At 37.4% G+C, this 17,246-nt stretch overlaps 5 protein-coding genes across 8 annotated transcripts in view; 3 read left to right on the top strand and 2 right to left on the bottom strand.

Moving 5' to 3' along the window:
• The first annotated feature begins 2,678 nt into the window (after positions 1-2,678).
• On the top strand, positions 2,679-4,370 carry LOC105222975 (probable RNA 3'-terminal phosphate cyclase-like protein). Its single transcript, XM_029548947.2, has 4 exons — positions 2,679-2,847; positions 2,912-3,658; positions 3,719-3,875; positions 3,937-4,370. Exons 1-4 carry the CDS (start codon positions 2,785-2,787, stop codon positions 4,113-4,115), a joined length of 1,146 nt encoding a protein of 381 aa, XP_029404807.2. The 5' UTR covers positions 2,679-2,784; the 3' UTR covers positions 4,116-4,370.
• A 356-nt stretch (positions 4,371-4,726) lies between these two features.
• LOC105222976 (protein D7) lies at positions 4,727-6,437 on the top strand. The gene is made up of 2 exons (XM_011200556.4): positions 4,727-5,057; positions 5,122-6,437. Exons 1-2 carry the CDS (start codon positions 4,884-4,886, stop codon positions 5,977-5,979), a joined length of 1,032 nt encoding a protein of 343 aa, XP_011198858.2. The 5' UTR covers positions 4,727-4,883; the 3' UTR covers positions 5,980-6,437.
• Positions 6,438-6,662: 225 nt separating this feature from the next.
• Positions 6,663-7,681, bottom strand: LOC105222979 (gametocyte-specific factor 1 homolog). Its single transcript, XM_011200559.4, has 2 exons — positions 7,284-7,681; positions 6,663-7,110 (listed from the first exon to the last, which is right to left on the bottom strand). The coding sequence occupies exons 1-2, from the start codon at positions 7,461-7,463 to the stop codon at positions 6,799-6,801; spliced, it is 492 nt and encodes a 163-aa protein (XP_011198861.1). The 5' UTR covers positions 7,464-7,681; the 3' UTR covers positions 6,663-6,798.
• A 3,556-nt stretch (positions 7,682-11,237) lies between these two features.
• On the top strand, positions 11,238-15,195 carry LOC105222978 (probable 60S ribosomal protein L37-A). The gene is made up of 3 exons (XM_011200558.4): positions 11,238-11,384; positions 11,671-11,806; positions 14,923-15,195. The coding sequence occupies exons 1-3, from the start codon at positions 11,382-11,384 to the stop codon at positions 15,063-15,065; spliced, it is 282 nt and encodes a 93-aa protein (XP_011198860.1). The 5' UTR covers positions 11,238-11,381; the 3' UTR covers positions 15,066-15,195.
• Positions 15,196-15,378: 183 nt separating this feature from the next.
• The window catches only part of LOC105222977 (nose resistant to fluoxetine protein 6), a 48,383-nt gene continuing 46,515 nt past the window's right edge, over positions 15,379-17,246 (bottom strand). For all 4 annotated transcript variants that reach the window (XM_049456758.1, XM_049456759.1, XM_049456760.1 and 1 more), the window contains exons 10-13: positions 16,846-17,039; positions 16,192-16,508; positions 15,979-16,127; positions 15,379-15,908 (exon numbers count right to left, since the gene is read on the bottom strand). In XM_049456758.1, coding sequence (XP_049312715.1) covers positions 15,621-15,908; positions 15,979-16,127; positions 16,192-16,508; positions 16,846-17,039 — 948 coding nt within the window. In that variant the 3' untranslated portion in view covers positions 15,379-15,620. The remainder of the gene's footprint in view (positions 15,909-15,978; positions 16,128-16,191; positions 16,509-16,845; positions 17,040-17,246) is intronic.

The raw sequence follows: 17,246 nt of genomic DNA, 5'->3' as shown, positions 1-17,246 counted from the left end.
CAAACTTCAGTTTGAAAAGACAGCAATGGCCAATAACTGGAATGCAGCGGACAAAGTGGCGTCCTTGTTTGTATCATTGAAAGGGCCTGCGGCAGAAATCCTTCAGACTATTCCAGACTGTGAACGGGACAACTATGAGGCATTGATGAGTGCGATAGAAAGACGATATGGTAGTGAGCACCGGAAACAAATATACCAGATCGAACTGCAAAATAGGGGTCAGAAAATGAACGAGTCATTGCAAGAGTTCGCAACTGAAATAGAACGACTGGCTCATTTGGCAAATGCAGATGCACCTGTGGATTACATTGAGAGGGTAAAAATTCAATGTTTCATAAATGGAATTCGTGATGTGGACACCAAACGCGCCACATATGCATTGCCAAAAAGAACGTTTGCTGAAACGGTTTCGCACGCCCTCACACAGGAAACGGCTTCCCTACTAAGTAAACCAGCACACAAGGTACAAAGGGTTGAAATGGAACAACCGGCGCTGATGGAAGAAATATTGAAGACTCTGAAGACAATTGCTGCACAGCGAGTAAATACAACAGGCAGATGTTTCAACTGTGGAAAAGCGGGTCACTTTGCCCGAAATTGCAATATAAAGGTAAACCCATCAAAACGGAACCAACCAACAGAACACCGAAAGAGGATTCACCACAAAAATGCGGATGCATTATCGCGTCGCCCTTGTCCACCGGAACGTAAACATTGCTCCAAATCAGAGAGAAGAGAAGGTATAATCGACGTGCGATTACTGAATATAGAACCTGAAGACGATTGGACTCCTCACCGCATCAGAATCAATCAGCTGGAGGACCCTGATCTTGCAAAGCTGGTAATGGCCAAAGAAAATGGGGTACGACCACCAAAGGAACAAATAAGTAGCGAGAGTCCAACTGCAAAAGCATATTGGGCCCAATGGAACAGCATAAACCTCGTTAATGGATACCTTCATCGTACCTGGGAAAGCGCAGATGGCAAACATTCTCGTCTGCTGATCATAGTACCGAAGTCCATGATCCCAAAAGTATTGAAAGAATATCACAATGGACCTAGTGGAGGGCACCTTGGAATAACAAAAACTATAGAGAAGATTAAACAACGGTTCTACTGGATCGGTTGTCGAGATTCCATAGCAGAATGGATAAGTAATTGCGTGGAGTGCATGGCAGCTAAAGGTCCTAAAGCCAAAAGTCGCGGTAGGCTACAACAGTACAACGTGGGATCACCATTTGAACGAGTCGCAATGGATATTGCAGGTCCGTTCCCAACCAGTACGGCCGGAAACAAATATCTACTGGTTGTCATGGACTATTTCAGTAAATGGCCAGAAGTAAATGCCTTACCAAACCAGGAAGCGAAGACAGTAGCCGAAGCGTTTGTAGAAAATTGGATAACAAGGTTCGGAGTGCCCGTCGAATTACACTCAGATCAAGGCAGGAATTTCGAATCTTCCATTTTCCAAGAAGTCTGTACATTATTGGGCATCCACAAGACACGGACAACAGCGTTACACCCACAATCAGATGGGATGGTAGAGAGATTCAACCGAACGCTCGAAGAACATCTGCGGAAAATCGTTGATAAAGACCAACGGAATTGGGACAAGTGCATCCAGATGTTCCTGCTGGCGTATCGTTCAGCGAAGCACGAGACAACTGGTTACACGCCAGCAAAGATTATTTTCGGATCTGATCTGCGACTCCCTGCTGATCTTAAGTTTGGTACGAATCCTACAGCTGTAAGAAATGATGGAGATTATTGTTCTGCCTTAAAGGAAGAAATGAATGAATTGCATCTAATGGTAAGACAGCATACGCATCTGATGAGCAATAAGATGAAGGACCGGTTCGATCAAGCGGCAAATTCAAAAGGTTTTGAAGAAGGTGATCTGGTCCTGTTGTACAATCCACTTCGAAAGAAAGGCTTGTCCCCGAAATTGCAGACAACCTGGGAAGGACCCTATATGGTGATGAAACGACTTAATGACGTGGTATACCGCATACAAAGAAATGGGAAAGCACGATGTAAAATGAAAGTAGTACATTTGGAGAGGCTCGCTCCATTTGGTTCAAGAGGATTTGTGCCTAATCGGGACGATTAGGCTTTAGTGGAGGGCAGTGTTACAAAAAGTAGTATTAAGTTGTATTTGTATTACTATATGCATCCCTGATTATGAACAATAGCTGTAGGTATATGGAATAGCATTTGTCTTGTTGTAGACATCTGGCGCCACGGCTGTCTGCTTGTCGAAACAATAGACATCTGGCGCCGCGACTGTCTGCTTGCGTCTGGCGCCGTATAGCCGTATGTTCTGGTAATTTCCAGACGCGATATTCTAGAAGGACACGTCGGCATCAGCGAGAAGTGCGTGGCTATATAAGCCGTGGCAGCGCCAACGTAATCAATCAGTGCTAAGAGTAAACTGCTATAGTGTAGACGAGTTGTGAAATAAAGAGTTGTTGAATTAAATTAAACAGTGTTGATTTTATTTGTCAATCCAGAGATACGAACCTAACAAAGTAAACTAGCAAGAGTAAATTCGTAACAATATAGATAAACAAGTAGTTATTTTAATGTTATTCTTTGTCTGGTTTATTCAATATGATATATTTTTCTCAGTGTGAAAAATAGTGCTGCCAAACTCTTATTGTTTACATTATTTGACATTTATCCGTTCCATATATTCACATGTGCGCTCTACAAATGAAAACAATGTGCATTCTTTTTTAGTTTCTTTAATTATTTAGAATATTTTATTCAGTTTAAAGTTTTAACATGCCACCCGTATCACAGGAAGGTAATTGTCTCATATACCGAGGCAGCAATTTTCTCAAGCAGGTAAATTTCATTGGGATTGACGTGAGCATTTGAATTACTAATATGGATTTTGATTCCTGTTTAGCGCCTTATACTGTCTTGCCTTAGTGGAAAGCCTGTACAAATAACACAAATTCACATAGATGATGATACGGCTCCCGGTTTGCGTGAATATGAAATAGGTCTGATAAGGTTACTTGATAAGCTAACAAATGGTACCAAAATTGAACTCAATCCCTCGGGCACCTCTGTTCTGTTTACACCGGGTCTCTTGCACGGTGGTGTGCTGCATCACGATTGCTGCATTCAACGTGGTATAGGCTATTATTTGGATGCGCTAATAGCTCTTGGTCCGTTTTGTAAAAATCCCATAAATGCAACTTTAAAAGGCGTAACAAATAGTAAAGACTCACCATCAGTAGATCACATAAAAGGTTCAGCAATTCCTATTCTTAAAAGATTTTTAGTTGTGGATGAAGGATTAGAACTTAAAGTTGTTAAAAGAGGTGCAGCACCTCTTGGTGGTGGTGAAGTACAATTCCGATGCCCAGTACGTAAGAACTTACGTTCTCTGCAATTCCAATCTCAAGGCATGGTTAAGCGTATTCGCGGTACCGTATACGCATGCAAAGTATCGCCTGCAATGGCCAATCGCACTGTGGAAGCGGCAAAAGGTGTAATGTTAAAATTTCTTCCCGACGTATATATATACACTGATCAAAATCGTGGTAAAATGTCTGGTAATTCTCCGGGTTTTGGAATTTGTTTGATAGCAGAAACAACTGATGATGTTTGTTATGGGGCTGAAAGCATCTCAAACAGCAGAGAAGACGTAAGGTTTTCATAAAATAATGGAATTCCTGTGATGTAATTAGCATTTAATTTATTATAGGGGAAAGATCCTTCTGTACCTGAAGATTTGGGACGCGAAGCTGCAATGAAATTGCTTGACGAAATTTATCGGGGAGGCTCTTGTGATTCATCGTATCAATGGCTTGTCACCCTATTTATGGCTTTGAGTCAGAAAAATGTTTCAAAATTTTTAACAGGTAACGGGGTTTTGTGTAATGTAATTAAAATAAATTATTTAATTAAAATGTTTTATTGCAGGCCCACTCTCTACTTATACAATACATTTCCTACAAAATTTGCGAGACTTCTTTTCAATAACGTTTAAGCTAGAAAATCCAGAAAATGATGACGAAGAAGATGCCCTGCCAGGCGCCCAAAAAGTGCTGATGACATGTGTAGGCATCGGTTATACGAATATAAGTAAACGTGTCAACTAAAAATTTAAAAATTATTGTTTATATTTGGTGCACAAATGTGCTATGAGGTTATTATGCCGGTCATATCTACATTTTATATCAAATAAAATATATAATTCAGAAAAAACAATAATATTTTACGAACTTTTTATAGGCGTTATGCGTTGTTTAACAATCTTAAAGTCGTTTCTTTAGCTTTTTTTGGAATCATATGAAAAAATTATGTAATAACGACTTAAGAACTATTAATAAAAAAACTGCCAATGCTACTCAAAATATCTCAAAAATGTTCGTTTAATATTCCGAACTATTTTATTATTATTATTTTTTTTGCAAATGGAATGCCCTATAACTTGATTTGAATTATCAACTGTGCAACAACAATTGTTTGACAGTGCAACCAAGTTTGATAGAAAAATTATGAACTTAAATAATTTCCAGGCATACGAATAAAAATAATTTTTAAATTAAAATAAAATATGGACCAATTTTTAATAAAAAATTCTTTTTGTCGCGGTGTAAAGCGTACACTTTCCATCATTCAAGCCATCATTAAGCTTCGATGAAACGAGGGATCTATATTATTTTTGTTTTAACCTGGCTCCATTGAAAAAAGTTCCCACACGGCAACATTAGAAGAAAAGTGATTGGTAGCACATGCTTTTAAAACGAACAGAACTAATTGTTACATACGTTAATAACAGAGATAATATTCTGATTTAATTTGTGTTTTTGAGTACAGAATTACAATTTTGGCAACTATAATAACAATAATAGGAATCCTTAATAATGTTGTCCTTGAAAGATGATGATATAGTAGTGTGTCCATACAATCCAGCGCATCGGTTGTTACGGAAACGGTTGCAACCTCATCTCATAAAGTGTCGTGAAAATTATCCACAACTTGAGCTTCAAATATGTCCATTTAATAATACTCATCATATACCTGAACCAGAATTCTGTGTAAATAGAATATGAATATTTATTTGGAAAATTTTTATTTTTTTATAAAAATATTACTTTTTAGCTTCATGTTACAAATTGTCCGGATCGAAAACTCATAACACAATATAAATACGATGCACCAGAACCAAAAGAAGAAGAACGTGTTTCTCATGCACCGATTGAATGCGAAGAAAATTGGGATGATACAGAAGTTGATGATTACGATCCTCAGAAATTCATAAAGGAAAAAGAGGTTCTACGCCAACCCATGGGAATTGCTCCAGCAGAACGAAAAGAGTTTATTAAAACAGAACGTAAACGTTTGGGCGATGAAGAGAGTTACAGTGAAAGTGACGATGATTATAAAGACGAGGTGAGAAAAGGAAATTCAATAGCTGATATTACTAAAAAAGATGAGAATGAAGAATTCAGTTCAATAAAGCGGATACGCTCCATTTCACCGTCACCTCCGCGTCAGAGGGAACGATCACGAAGTCGATCGCCACAATCTTCTGCTTACTACGGACGACCTCATGTACGCGGTTCGCATGTACCACCTCCTCAAATACCACCGCGAATTTCTTTTGCATCTAGTGACAACCGATATTCCAACGACCATATCCAGCCATTGCCAGGAGCATATGACATTGATGACGATCCTTATTATAATAGCGGCAATAATTCCTCTTTTCAGATAGGCAATTACAGCAGTAGTAACAGCAGCCACAATCCGCCTTTTGTCGCTTATCCCACTCGCTTACCATGTTATAATAATAACAATGGTGCCTCTTATCAGATAAGCAATTACAACAGTAGTAACAGCAGCCACAATCCTCGTCTTATCGCTTATCCTACTCGCATGCCATCTTATGGGCGTGGTGCTTACCGTGGGTACAATAATGTCCGCGGAAATTCGTCACGTTATAATGATCGTTATTAAATTTATACCTGTATATAGTCTAATTCGTGTAGACTGACGAGTATTTACTATACAATATTTTAAATATTTTTCTTTAAAAAATTCTGTCAGATGGGTGTATAACGTAATGCCGACAATCAGAATCTCGAAATTTAGAATCCCGACAGTCAAAATACCGACAAATCGAAACACCGACAAATCAAAACACTGACAAATCAAAATACCGACAAATCGAAACATCGACAAACCACAATACCGACAAATCAAGAAAAGGTGGCGTTGTTCGTCCGAGGCCCTGCGGCCTCCGGCCACGAACACGCTCAGGATCATAACCCTTAGTCGGCAGAATTCTCTTTCTGTGCTTCGATAGAAATAAGGGTAGGCAAGGTAAAATATTTTTCACATGTCGGCATTTTGGTTTGTCGGTATTTTGATTTTTCGGTGTTCTGATTTGTCGGTGTTCTGATTTGTCGGTGTTTTGATTTGTCGGTATTTTGATTTAGCTGCATATTTAAATTTTGTCGGTATTTTGATATGTCGACATTTTGAATTTCGATATTTTAAGTGTATCCCCTGTCAGATACCACAATAATTCTACGCTTCTATGATTACCTTACGATAGTGCATATTTTGGCCTACATTTTATAGTAATGTTAATTTTTAATCGCAGTTAACATGTTTAATAATTTTTTCTTATGCGCATATGTATTTGTAGGTAGGTTTATTAAGTTAAAGCTCAAAAATTAAAATAATAAAAAAAATAATACAGTTAATTCAAAACGAAATCAAATGTTTTTTGAAATTATGTGTTATGTAAACAATGCACTTCCTCTAAAGAAATTATAAGTTTTGCAATCGTTTGCGTTCAGCATTACGAAATGCAACTCTTTCTGATGGTTTCATTCCAACAGGTTGTCGTAATACATTTGCTTTTTCAGCATATGCTTTAGGATTATATGATGGTACACTTGGCAGATCGTCCCAATTTTGGGATGTTTCCAATTCAAAAGAAGTATTTGCTGTTTGCCAAGTCGAATTTGCTTCTGTTCCATTGTCATTAAAGGTATTGGACATTGATGATCCAGATGCATGCGAGTCACTACTTTTAAAAACTTCAAACGACTGACGATTTGAACAGGTGCTTACGTGCCACTGCAGTGAAAAAAATAACAAATAACCAATATTAATATGTATGATAATAATATGTATTGTATTTAAATAAGAACAGTGTACGTTATGTTATGAATTCGCGATAAATCGGTGTGGTCGTTGTTGGATATTAGTGGTACATTTCTTTCAGACACAAACTCATGCATCTAACTTACATCCAACTCTTGTTCATTCACCCGGTGTGTCACATTGAAGGGACACACAACTTTTTTGGCGTCTGGATGCGACTTTCGACAACGAACTAGATGAACTTGAAAACGGCAACGCAATATCTGATGCGACAGGTTATAAGGACAAGTAAGAATATCTCCTTCTTCACCCACACGACGCAACATATTCAAACAAGGATCTTTTATGGATTTGTGTTGAAAAAAGATGTGTAAGATCTTGCAAAAAAGTTGTATTATTTCAATCCGACCCGTGGAGGAACTGTAAAGATGTGGCCATCATAGATTTCAAATTACCAAACAATGTTGCCAATTATTGCATGCAGAGAAACTTCAACATAAACATTTTGCTACGTTTTACTTGCATTTACCGTTACAATAAATCTCTTAAGGATTATTTGTTAGGACATATTTATAGCTTATATGTTTTAAAATGGAAACAGAAGAGAAATATAGGAAGATATCCACAAAAGGTGGCAGCACTATTTAAAAATTGCACCACGTTCACAATATATCTACATATTTTCACTGGCTAAAAGCTTCAAAAAAAAAAAAACCATGGCAACCCTTTTCTTATTGTGCAAATGCAGAGAATTGTAACTAAAATAAAATAATTAAAATAAAGTTTTATTTACAACAAATATTAAAAAAACGTTATAGTGAAGTGTTAGTAAGTGAAAAGTGCATAATATAATACCATGTTCAGACCAAAAATTTAAAAGATTAGATTACGTTTAAGCATTTCATAACCCAACAGTGTTCTCACGGCCGTTAGAAAGATCAAAAAACAGCTGCTATTTTCATTCAAGAATTCACATCGCTTAATATTTATCAAAATAAAACATTGTCATATAGTATTTTGAAATAAGAGCCGTCTTTCTTTTAATATTTTCCATATAATAGAAATAATGGATGCATTTTTTCATTTATTAAGTCGATTTTCAGGTGAAATTAGATTCATAGCTTAAAAAAAATTGTTTGTTTACATTTTTTTCCCTTTGTATTGTCTAAATCAGCTGTGATAATGTAACAGATTTCCAGTGCTGGCAAGTAGATTGCGCAAAATCAGAGTCGCACAGAGGGATTTAGCGTGGATCAGTTTCAAATCATTTTAATGAAGTGATTTGGAACTGTCATTTTTGTATGGCGAAATCTTGATAAATTTTTAAGATTAGAGGGATAATCCATTCAATAGCCGAAATCGTGTGATTAAGTGTCGGTCTGAACATGGTATTAGTATATTTTCTTTGTTTATATTTTCTTGCTCTTCTAATTTGAATCATTCACAATGCGTAACCTGCTGTCAAAATTACTTGCATTTAGTTGAGAACTGGAAACGCACCTTAAAAAGTGGCCATACACGACAACCATGTGCCGTCGATCGGTATGTGTTCGATTGTGATTTACTCATGTATGGGCTTGTGCTCATACCAATCCACATTCGCGAAAATGTTAGTTTTTTACGATCGGTGTGCACACATGTATGTATGTCGTGTATGGCGCTGTGTGCAAACAAAATATCATTTGTCTCATGTCCCCGAATAGGAAAGATCGCGGACGAACAATTTTCCACTTGCTTGTCGCACTTATTCATTATTTGAAGAACGAACGCAAAAAGGATTTGTATGTCGAGTATGGCGAGATGATTTCATACGGATCGAACGCACATGTGTAGCGTGTATGCCCACTTTTAGATACAAAATTAATGTAAATACCACAATAGAGGGATTCTCTTGCTGATGCAAGATTGGCAGATTGTAAAAATCCTATACCGAAGTATGCAAGGGCACGAGAGCACCCATTGTTGTTGTTGTTTTAACGGATATGCTAATCCCCGTTAGGATGGTAAGGGTCATCTGTGTTGTCGTCGAGGTCATCTAACGGTAGGCCCAGGAAACGCGCTGTTTCGACGGGGTCGGACCAAAGGGAGGAAGGTGTTAGATGAGTTGGGTTTGTGGGGCATGCAAAGAGGTGGCCAGTGTCATGCGGAGACTCGTTGCATGCAGGACATATATTGGATATGTCGGGGTCGATTCTGGATAAGTAGGAGTTTAACCTGCTACAATACCCAGAACGAAGTTGCGCTAGGGTCACTCGCGTTTCTCGCGGCAACTGGAGCTCTTCATCTGCAATAGGTGGTGCTTTGACTCCAAGAACGCCATTCACGGGAAGGGAGTCGGTGAAGGTGTTAATGGCTCCACTGTGAATGGCGGTCAGTACCTGTCTGAAGTCTGTAGCGTCCGAAGTTCGGTCGGCGTACTGTACGACGTCGTCGACGTAGTCGAGGAATGACCTCTTGATGCTCCTAGGAGGCGGCTCCGCTCCAAGCAGATGGCTGCAAGGGTGATTCCTACGGAAACATCCCAGCAGGAACTGCCTGGAGAGGAGTTCATTATGCTCCTTTACAGGAAGCATGCGCGTCTCACTATGGAGGTGTTCGATGGGAGACATCAAGAGACATCCCGTCGTAGTCCGGAGTGCTGTGTTCTGGCAGGTCTATAGTTTCCTCATCTGCGTGCCACTGCATCCAGGCGACCATATCGGTGCTGCGTAGTTGAGGACCGGCCGGCCGATTGCCTTGTAAGTTGCCAACAACGTTTCTTTGTCTTTTCCCCATGTGCTACCGGCTAGCGACGTGAGGATTTTGTTGCGGCTCTGTAACTTGCATATAATCGCGGTCGTATGTGGAGTGAAGGAGCATAGACTATCAAAAGTTACAACTAAAATCTTAGAAATTTTGACGCCATTAAATATTAAGCTCAAGTCTATACTCCTTCGTTCAGTTCGTAAATATTGTCGCTGTGGATTTGGTGGGGGAAAGTTGGAGATTCCGTGCAGTGAGGAAACGAGAAAGGTCGGAGAGGTAGCTGTTCACTTTCGAACACATGCCATCGATTCCATTGCCCGACGTCAATATCGTGCAGTCATCAGCGTACGAGGTTATGGAGACCCCCTCTGGTGGTTGTGGGAGTTTCGAGATATAGAAGTTAAACAGTAGTAGCGAGAGGACACCACCCTGCGGAACCCCCTGTTTAATTCTTCTCAGTTTAGATGTTTCGCCTCGAAATAGTACGGATGACTGGCGACCACTCAGGTAGTTCATGGTCCACCTCTTTAACCCTGGAGGAAGCGTTGTTTTTTCTATGTCCTGCAATAGCGTTGTGTGGTTGACTGTGTCAAAGGCTTTTGACAAGTCCAACGTTCGTTCTCTCACAGGGTGGCTTCTGGTTGAGGCCACGGACTATCCGGGTGTTTATGACGCTAAGTGCTGTGGTGGTGTTGTGCACTTTTCGGAATCCATGCTGGTGGCTGGCTAGGCTCAGAGAGCACCCATTGCAGAATCCAGTGATATATGAACGGCTGATTTGGTCAATTTATTGTAAATGACTATTGTGAATTAGCGCACCTTCTGCATGCATTTTTAACAAAAAAACTGTAACAAAACAAAAAAAAAAAATTTAAATAGAAATTATAAAATCTAATTAAAATTTACCTTTCTCAACAATTTAACGACGTAATATGTCTTTATGTAAAATGGCAACTACAACAGGGTTGCAATTTTATTTTTGCGTGACATTGCACGCTAATATACATGGGTTTTGGTCTGACATATTTTAAAGCCCTTGCAAATATTTTTCTGCGTGTGTTTGTTGTTGTGCCGTTGTAAAACTGCAATGCTTGCACCGTGCACCGGGTTTTGCAAGAGCAAGATAATACCCCTAGCGCTGCAATTAGTTTTTTGTGTGACATTGCACGCTAATATACATGGGTTTTGGTCTGGCATATTTTACAGCCCTTGCAAATATTTTTCTGCGTGTGCTTGTTGCGCCGTTGCATTGGCTAGAAAAATCTGCAATTCGTGCATCGTGCACGGGTTTTGCAAGAGCAAGAGAATACCCCTAATGTTTAAATCGAATAATAAACGGTAGAAATTTCTATTTCAATTCCATTAATGATTTTAGTCTAAAACTATGTGGCAACACCAACTTTTGACATTTATGTTCGCCATATTGGTTTTCAGTTCCAATTCGTTTCAACAGCATTTCTCTCTTTCTTCCTTTCTTCTACGGCTGTTCGCCATCCAAGATGGTAGGTCAAATTTTTGTGTAAAAATCTTTCAATTTCTGTGCCATCATATAGTGAAAATAAGTGAAAACCATTGCATTTTCAAGTTCTAATGTGAATTTGTCGAAAAATATGATTATTTTGAACTAGCAAAATAAATACCTCGAAGTTCAGCCGTTTATAAGATGTGCTGAACCGAAGTCCCTTAAAGGCGTTATGATGACAAATTTGAAATAGTGAATGCGAATTAAATATACTCCACTTGATTTGGATCGAAATTACTAATAATAACTCTGCTTTTCTTCTATAGACGAAAGGTACATCAAGCTTTGGTAAACGCCATAATAAGACGCACACTTTGTGCCGTCGTTGCGGACGTTCATCCTACCACATTCAAAAGTCAACATGCTCCCAATGTGGATATCCCGCTGCTAAGTTGCGTTCATGTAAGTATTTAATTTAATTGTATTCATATTATATTAATCGAGAAGATTTATTTTTCAAAGAAAATGAGGTTACCTTCGCAGACGTGGTTTTGAAACACAATTCTCAATAGTGTCATGATAGTAGAAAAAAAAAGAATGTGCAACTCGACGTATGTATGTCGTTACAGATTTTGTGCTGTTATAACACTTCTACTGTGTAAATGAAAATTTTTATTTACTTGCAACGCTCGTTTACTTCAAACCTCATACAATTTCCTGCATTTGAACTAATTTGTTGTTAACAAAAACATACCAGTGTTCTCCAATTCATGTATTAATTTGATAATTCCAAATATATGCGATTCATTTGCATTGCTAAATATGTACCTACAGGTGTTCCCAAAAGTCATAAAGTATTCAGTACGGTCGAATTTGATATTTAAGTACCCGATTTCGGGTTTAAAATGGGTGTGTACGGATAGATTTCCTGTCATTGAGGTATTATTTGTTTTCTTTATTTCGTTTGGCTCGGTAAAATATGTACGTAATGTAACACTGATTATTAGTTAGAATGCAACCCTTTTGTTATCGTGTGAACAAAAGTTAAATATTGAATAAAAGTGATTTTAACAATTTAATACAAAATAATTGGTTAGGAACAAATTATCGAATTGTTAGTGGATATAAAAGTTAAAAATATAAGTGTAAAATTCATTATACGTTGTTGAAAAACGCATTTTAAATAGTTGAATTTTTGAACTTTAAATGCAAATATCACAAAAACCATAAGTCAGCGGCAACTATATATGTGTATTTTCTTGATCTGGACCTCCTCTATCCGTACATACCCATTTTAACCCCGAAATCGAGGGATGCTATTCTAAATGCCAGCCGTATTTAATTTAATTGTTGTGTACATATTACATTAGTCGAGAAGATTTATTTTTTAAAGAAAATGAGGTCAAGGTGACCAGACCACAGACATTTTGCTGCACAATTCTCGTTTGGGTCATGCAACTCGGAAGTATGGCGTTACAGATTTTGTGCTATTGGAACACTTCCAACTGTTTAAATGAAAATTGGTTAATTCAAATATATGCGATTCCTTAGCATTATTAAATCTGTACCTACATGTGTTTCCAAAAGTCATAATGCATACATCAGGTCGAATTTTGAAGCGCATGTTTTTAATGGCAACCTTTAGTTGGCACTTTAGGAATATGATATTTAATCAGCTCGTACGCATAGATATGAAAAGGATTATAAAGTGGAAATATATTGTTTGAGCAATATTTCTTGAATCTACAATGTAACGGGTGATTTTTTTGAGGTTAGGATTTTCATGCATTAGTATTTGACAGATCACGTGGGATTTCAGACATGGTGTCAAAGAGAAAGATGCTCAGTATGCTTTGACATTTCATCATGAATAGACTTACTAACGAGCAACGCTTGCAAATCATTGAATTTTATTACCAAAATCAGTGTTCGGTTCGAAAATTTTTTATCGACAAATTTTGTTCAGCGATGAGGCTCATTTCTGGTTGAATGGCTACGTAAATAAGCAAAATTGCCGCATTTGGGGTGAAGAGCAACCAGAAGCCGTTCAAGAACTGCCCATGCATCCCGAAAAATGCACTGTTTGGTGTGGTTTGTACGCTGGTGGAATCATTGGACCGTATTTTTTCAAAGATGCTGTTGGACGCAACGTTACGGTGAATGGCGATCGCTATCGTTCGATGCTAACAAACTTTTTGTTGCCAAAAATGGAAGAACTGAGCTTGGTTGACATGTGGTTTCAACAAGATGGCGCTACATGCCACACAGCTCGCGATTCTATGGCCATTTTGAGGGAAAACTTCGGACAACAATTCATCTCAAGAAATGGACCCGTAAGTTGGCCACCAAGATCATGCGATTTAACGCCTTTAGACTATTTTTTGTGGGGCTACGTCAAGTCTAAAGTCTACAGAAATAAGCCAGCAACTATTCCAGCTTTGGAAGACAACATTTCCGAAGAAATTCGGGCTATTCCGGCCGAAATGCTCGAAAAAGTTGCCCAAAATTGGACTTTCCGAATGGACCACCTAAGACGCAGCCGCGGTCAACATTTAAATGAAATTATCTTCAAAAAGTAAATGTCATGAACCAATCTAACATTTCAAATAAAGAACCGATGAGATTTTGCAAATTTTATGCGTTTTTTTTTTTAAAAAAGTTATCAAGCTCTTAAAAAATCACCCTTTAGTTGTATGTGTATGAAAGTGGCAAATATCTCCTATCTCACCATTTATATTCAGTTTAATTGAAAAACACATGACAGCTTAAGGCTGGGATTTAGAATAGCATCCCCGGATTTCGGGAATAAAATGGGTATCAATGGAAAGGTGGCGTTCTCCAGATCACGAAAATATATATATATAGTTGCCGCTGACTTATAGTTTTCGAGATATTCGCATTTAAAGTTGAAAAATTGACAACATTTACATTGATAATTTGTGTATTGTGAGTAGCTTTTTATCTTATATTATGCACTTTTCACTTACTAACACTTCACTATAACGTTTCTGCATATTCATTTTTTTAATATTTGTTGTAAATAAAGCTTTATTTTAATTATTTTATTTTAGTTACAATTTTCTGCATTTGCACAATGTGAAATGTGCTGCCATGGTTATTTTTTTTGAAGCGCGGCGCGGAAAAAAAAATAACCATGGCAGCACTTTTCTCATTGTGCAAATGCAGAAAATTGTAACTAAAATAAAATAATTAAAATAAAGCTTTATTTACAACAAATATTAAAAAAATGAATATGCAGAAACGTTATAGTGAAGTGTTAGTAAGTGAAAAGTGCATAATATAAGATAAAAAGCTACTCACAATACACAAATTATCAATGTAAAAGTTGTCAATTTTTCAACTTTAAATGCGAATATCTCGAAAACTATAAGTCTGCGGCAACTATATGTATATATTTTCGTGATCTGGAGAACGTCACCTTTCCACTGATACCCATTTTATCCCCGAAAGCCGGGGATGCTATTCTAAATTTTACCCCAGCTTAATATTGCAATATGAATTTTTAAAATCACAATTTTTGCTTAAACTATAATAATATATTTTCATTTAAATTGCAGACAACTGGTCAGTGAAGGCTAAGAGGAGGAAGACCACTGGCACAGGTCGCGTGCGTTACTTGAAAGTGGTCAGACGTCGTTTCCGCAACGGTTTCCGTGAGGGTACCCAAGCTAAACCCAAGAAGACCACCCAGTCTAAATAAGAGACCTAACATGTACCAACGCTTATTAGTCGGTGTTTGTGTGTCTACTGTCTAGGGTTGATTTCTTTTTTAAGGAATTGTTAAACTAAAAAGGAGATAAATAAAATATTCTGTTTTTTTGTAAAAACAATAGCATGTATTTTATTTAAACTTTTTGAGCAAGATACCGCAAAGTAAATGATAGTTTTTATCTATTTACAATTTGTTTCTCATTTTCAGTATGCTTAAGTGCCAACTGTCAAGTAGTAGATGAAAACAAAAACGTCAGCAAGGTTAGTTTGATGTCAAAATGTTTACGAAAACAAACTAAAAATTAAGTTTCTAAATTATATTTGTTTAATATGCGTTTTTATAAATTAAAAATTATTGTTGGACAAGTTGACATACTTATGTACATAGTATATAGAAGGTAAAGGTATGTAATTTACAGCAGTAAAGGGCGTACGCATCACAGACTTATGGACTAAACCTCGAGCTAATTATTAAATAATGACTTAATTACGAACTTTAAGCTAAATAAAATATTAACCAGTTTATTGAACTAAAATCTAATGACTATTCGCTGTGTTCATGTGTGACTTTCCCATTTGAAGTCCTACTGTTGGTCAGTGTTGTGGATGCTGTGGTGTTTGACTCTGACGTGGGATATGTTTCTAATAATTGTGGCTGTTTCGCATCGCCACTGATTTGTGCTGATGTCTTCACATGCCCATTTTCCAGTTTTTTGCTCGGAGCCGGCGCGCGTTTGAAAATAAGTTTTTTAATATTTTGGAATGGCGCATCGAAGAAGATTGTCAGCGCAACCGACGCGAGGAATATGCAAATAAATTCATTGGTATCAAGCTGTAAAGATATTTTGTAAAAAAAATTAAATATGTTTTTTTTTTGTCAAAAATATGTGTGATGTACTTACAATGATGGAAACGAAGTTGTAGTAGTGATGAATGTGACGCCGACGGCCAACATTAAAGAAAAATACCGGGAATTGTGTTAGATAAATGGCGTAGGACAATTTTGTAGACACTTGAAAACCTCTCCATGAAAGCATCTCTGTGAATTTGTCTAAGAAGAGGAGTTAATAAATGAGCAATGATAAAATAAATAATTTTTGTTGATCTAAACTCACTCTTATAGCCATTATGCGAAACAAAAACGATCCACGCAAAGAATATACACCAAGCAATCGGCGCAAATGCTGCGTATATGGCCGCGTGTGTAGTGTTGTACTGATAGTTGATGTCGCCCATTGGCGCTGGTCCCAATAGAGAAACAAGTACACATGCCGTGGCTACTACCCAGCCAAGGCGTAGCTGTGTTTTCGTTAGTTGTATGCCACGGTATTTACGCAAACAATAGCCAAGCAAAATGCCCATGATATATACTGTAGAACGGTGTGGTGGGAATGAGTACATGTAGTCGGCTGTGCGGAAGAGGCGTTGAATACTGAATGTGAAGTAAATGAGAACATAAAATATGGTTTGAAAATTCGTTCGATATTTAATATCAAAATTCAAATATATGTATTTTGCGAGGGATGAAAATAAAATTAATATTTTGGATCGAACTAAAAAAAACAAGATGGAACGTTAACTGTTTTCATTGCAGCTATAATACCCTTTACAAAACAAATAAAAAAATATTCCTACAAGAACTTAATTCACATTGACAATTTGTAGGGTTACTATATGCTACAGTGGTCCGAACCATAACTCCTGCTTACTTTTTGAGAAAGCAAATCTCTAAACATTTACGATTGGGAATGAAATATATGGTTACTCACTTTGTACCAAAGTATATGTAATTGGACAGCTGATTCACGACGGTGGTGTAGTAGCGAGCTGCAGTTCCAATAGCGCCAAGTAACAACAAAGTGAATAAACCCTTTCTTGGCCATTTCCACAGACCTAGTATCATTAACGGCGCAACAGCAAAGAGTTCGGTGTCAATACCCAGGTGATGCGTGTGTGTCAAACACTGCAATTAACAAAGAAAAGTCTTAATAACTAAACAAGAATTCAGTTGTATAAAAATATATCGAGAAAAGTTAACTCTCATCTCTCTGTATTAACTTTTAACCCAAAAAGTATATTTAGGCTGATATTTACATTTTATATAAAAAATAGCTAGTAGTTAACTTTCTAATAATACATAAGATAAGTGCAGTAAATTTGCTCTTTTTAT

The sequence above is a fragment of the Bactrocera dorsalis genome, chromosome 4 (genome assembly GCF_023373825.1).
Source record: "Bactrocera dorsalis isolate Fly_Bdor chromosome 4, ASM2337382v1, whole genome shotgun sequence".
In the NCBI taxonomy this organism is placed as follows: Eukaryota; Metazoa; Arthropoda; class Insecta; order Diptera; family Tephritidae; genus Bactrocera; species Bactrocera dorsalis.
The sequence above is the reverse complement of the archived record's forward strand: the minus strand, read 5'-3'. Positions and strand labels throughout refer to the sequence as shown.

Coding starts and splice junctions, on each gene's coding strand:
- LOC105222976 (XM_011200556.4), top strand. CDS start 4,884: ATGTTGTCCTTGAAAGATGATGATATAGTAGTGTGTCCATACAATCCA. Junction 5,058..5,121: donor TACCTGAACCAGAATTCTGT/GTAAATAGAATA, acceptor ATTACTTTTTAG/CTTCATGTTACAAATTGTCC.
- LOC105222978 (XM_011200558.4), top strand. Junction 11,807..14,922: donor CGCTGCTAAGTTGCGTTCAT/GTAAGTATTTAA, acceptor TTTAAATTGCAG/ACAACTGGTCAGTGAAGGCT.
- LOC105222979 (XM_011200559.4), bottom strand. CDS start 7,463: ATGTTGCGTCGTGTGGGTGAAGAAGGAGATATTCTTACTTGTCCTTAT. Junction 7,111..7,283: donor TGAATGAACAAGAGTTGGAT/GTAAGTTAGATG, acceptor TTTTCACTGCAG/TGGCACGTAAGCACCTGTTC.
- LOC105222975 (XM_029548947.2), top strand. CDS start 2,785: ATGCCACCCGTATCACAGGAAGGTAATTGTCTCATATACCGAGGCAGC. Junction 3,659..3,718: donor TCTCAAACAGCAGAGAAGAC/GTAAGGTTTTCA, acceptor AATTTATTATAG/GGGAAAGATCCTTCTGTACC. Junction 3,876..3,936: donor TGTTTCAAAATTTTTAACAG/GTAACGGGGTTT, acceptor GTTTTATTGCAG/GCCCACTCTCTACTTATACA.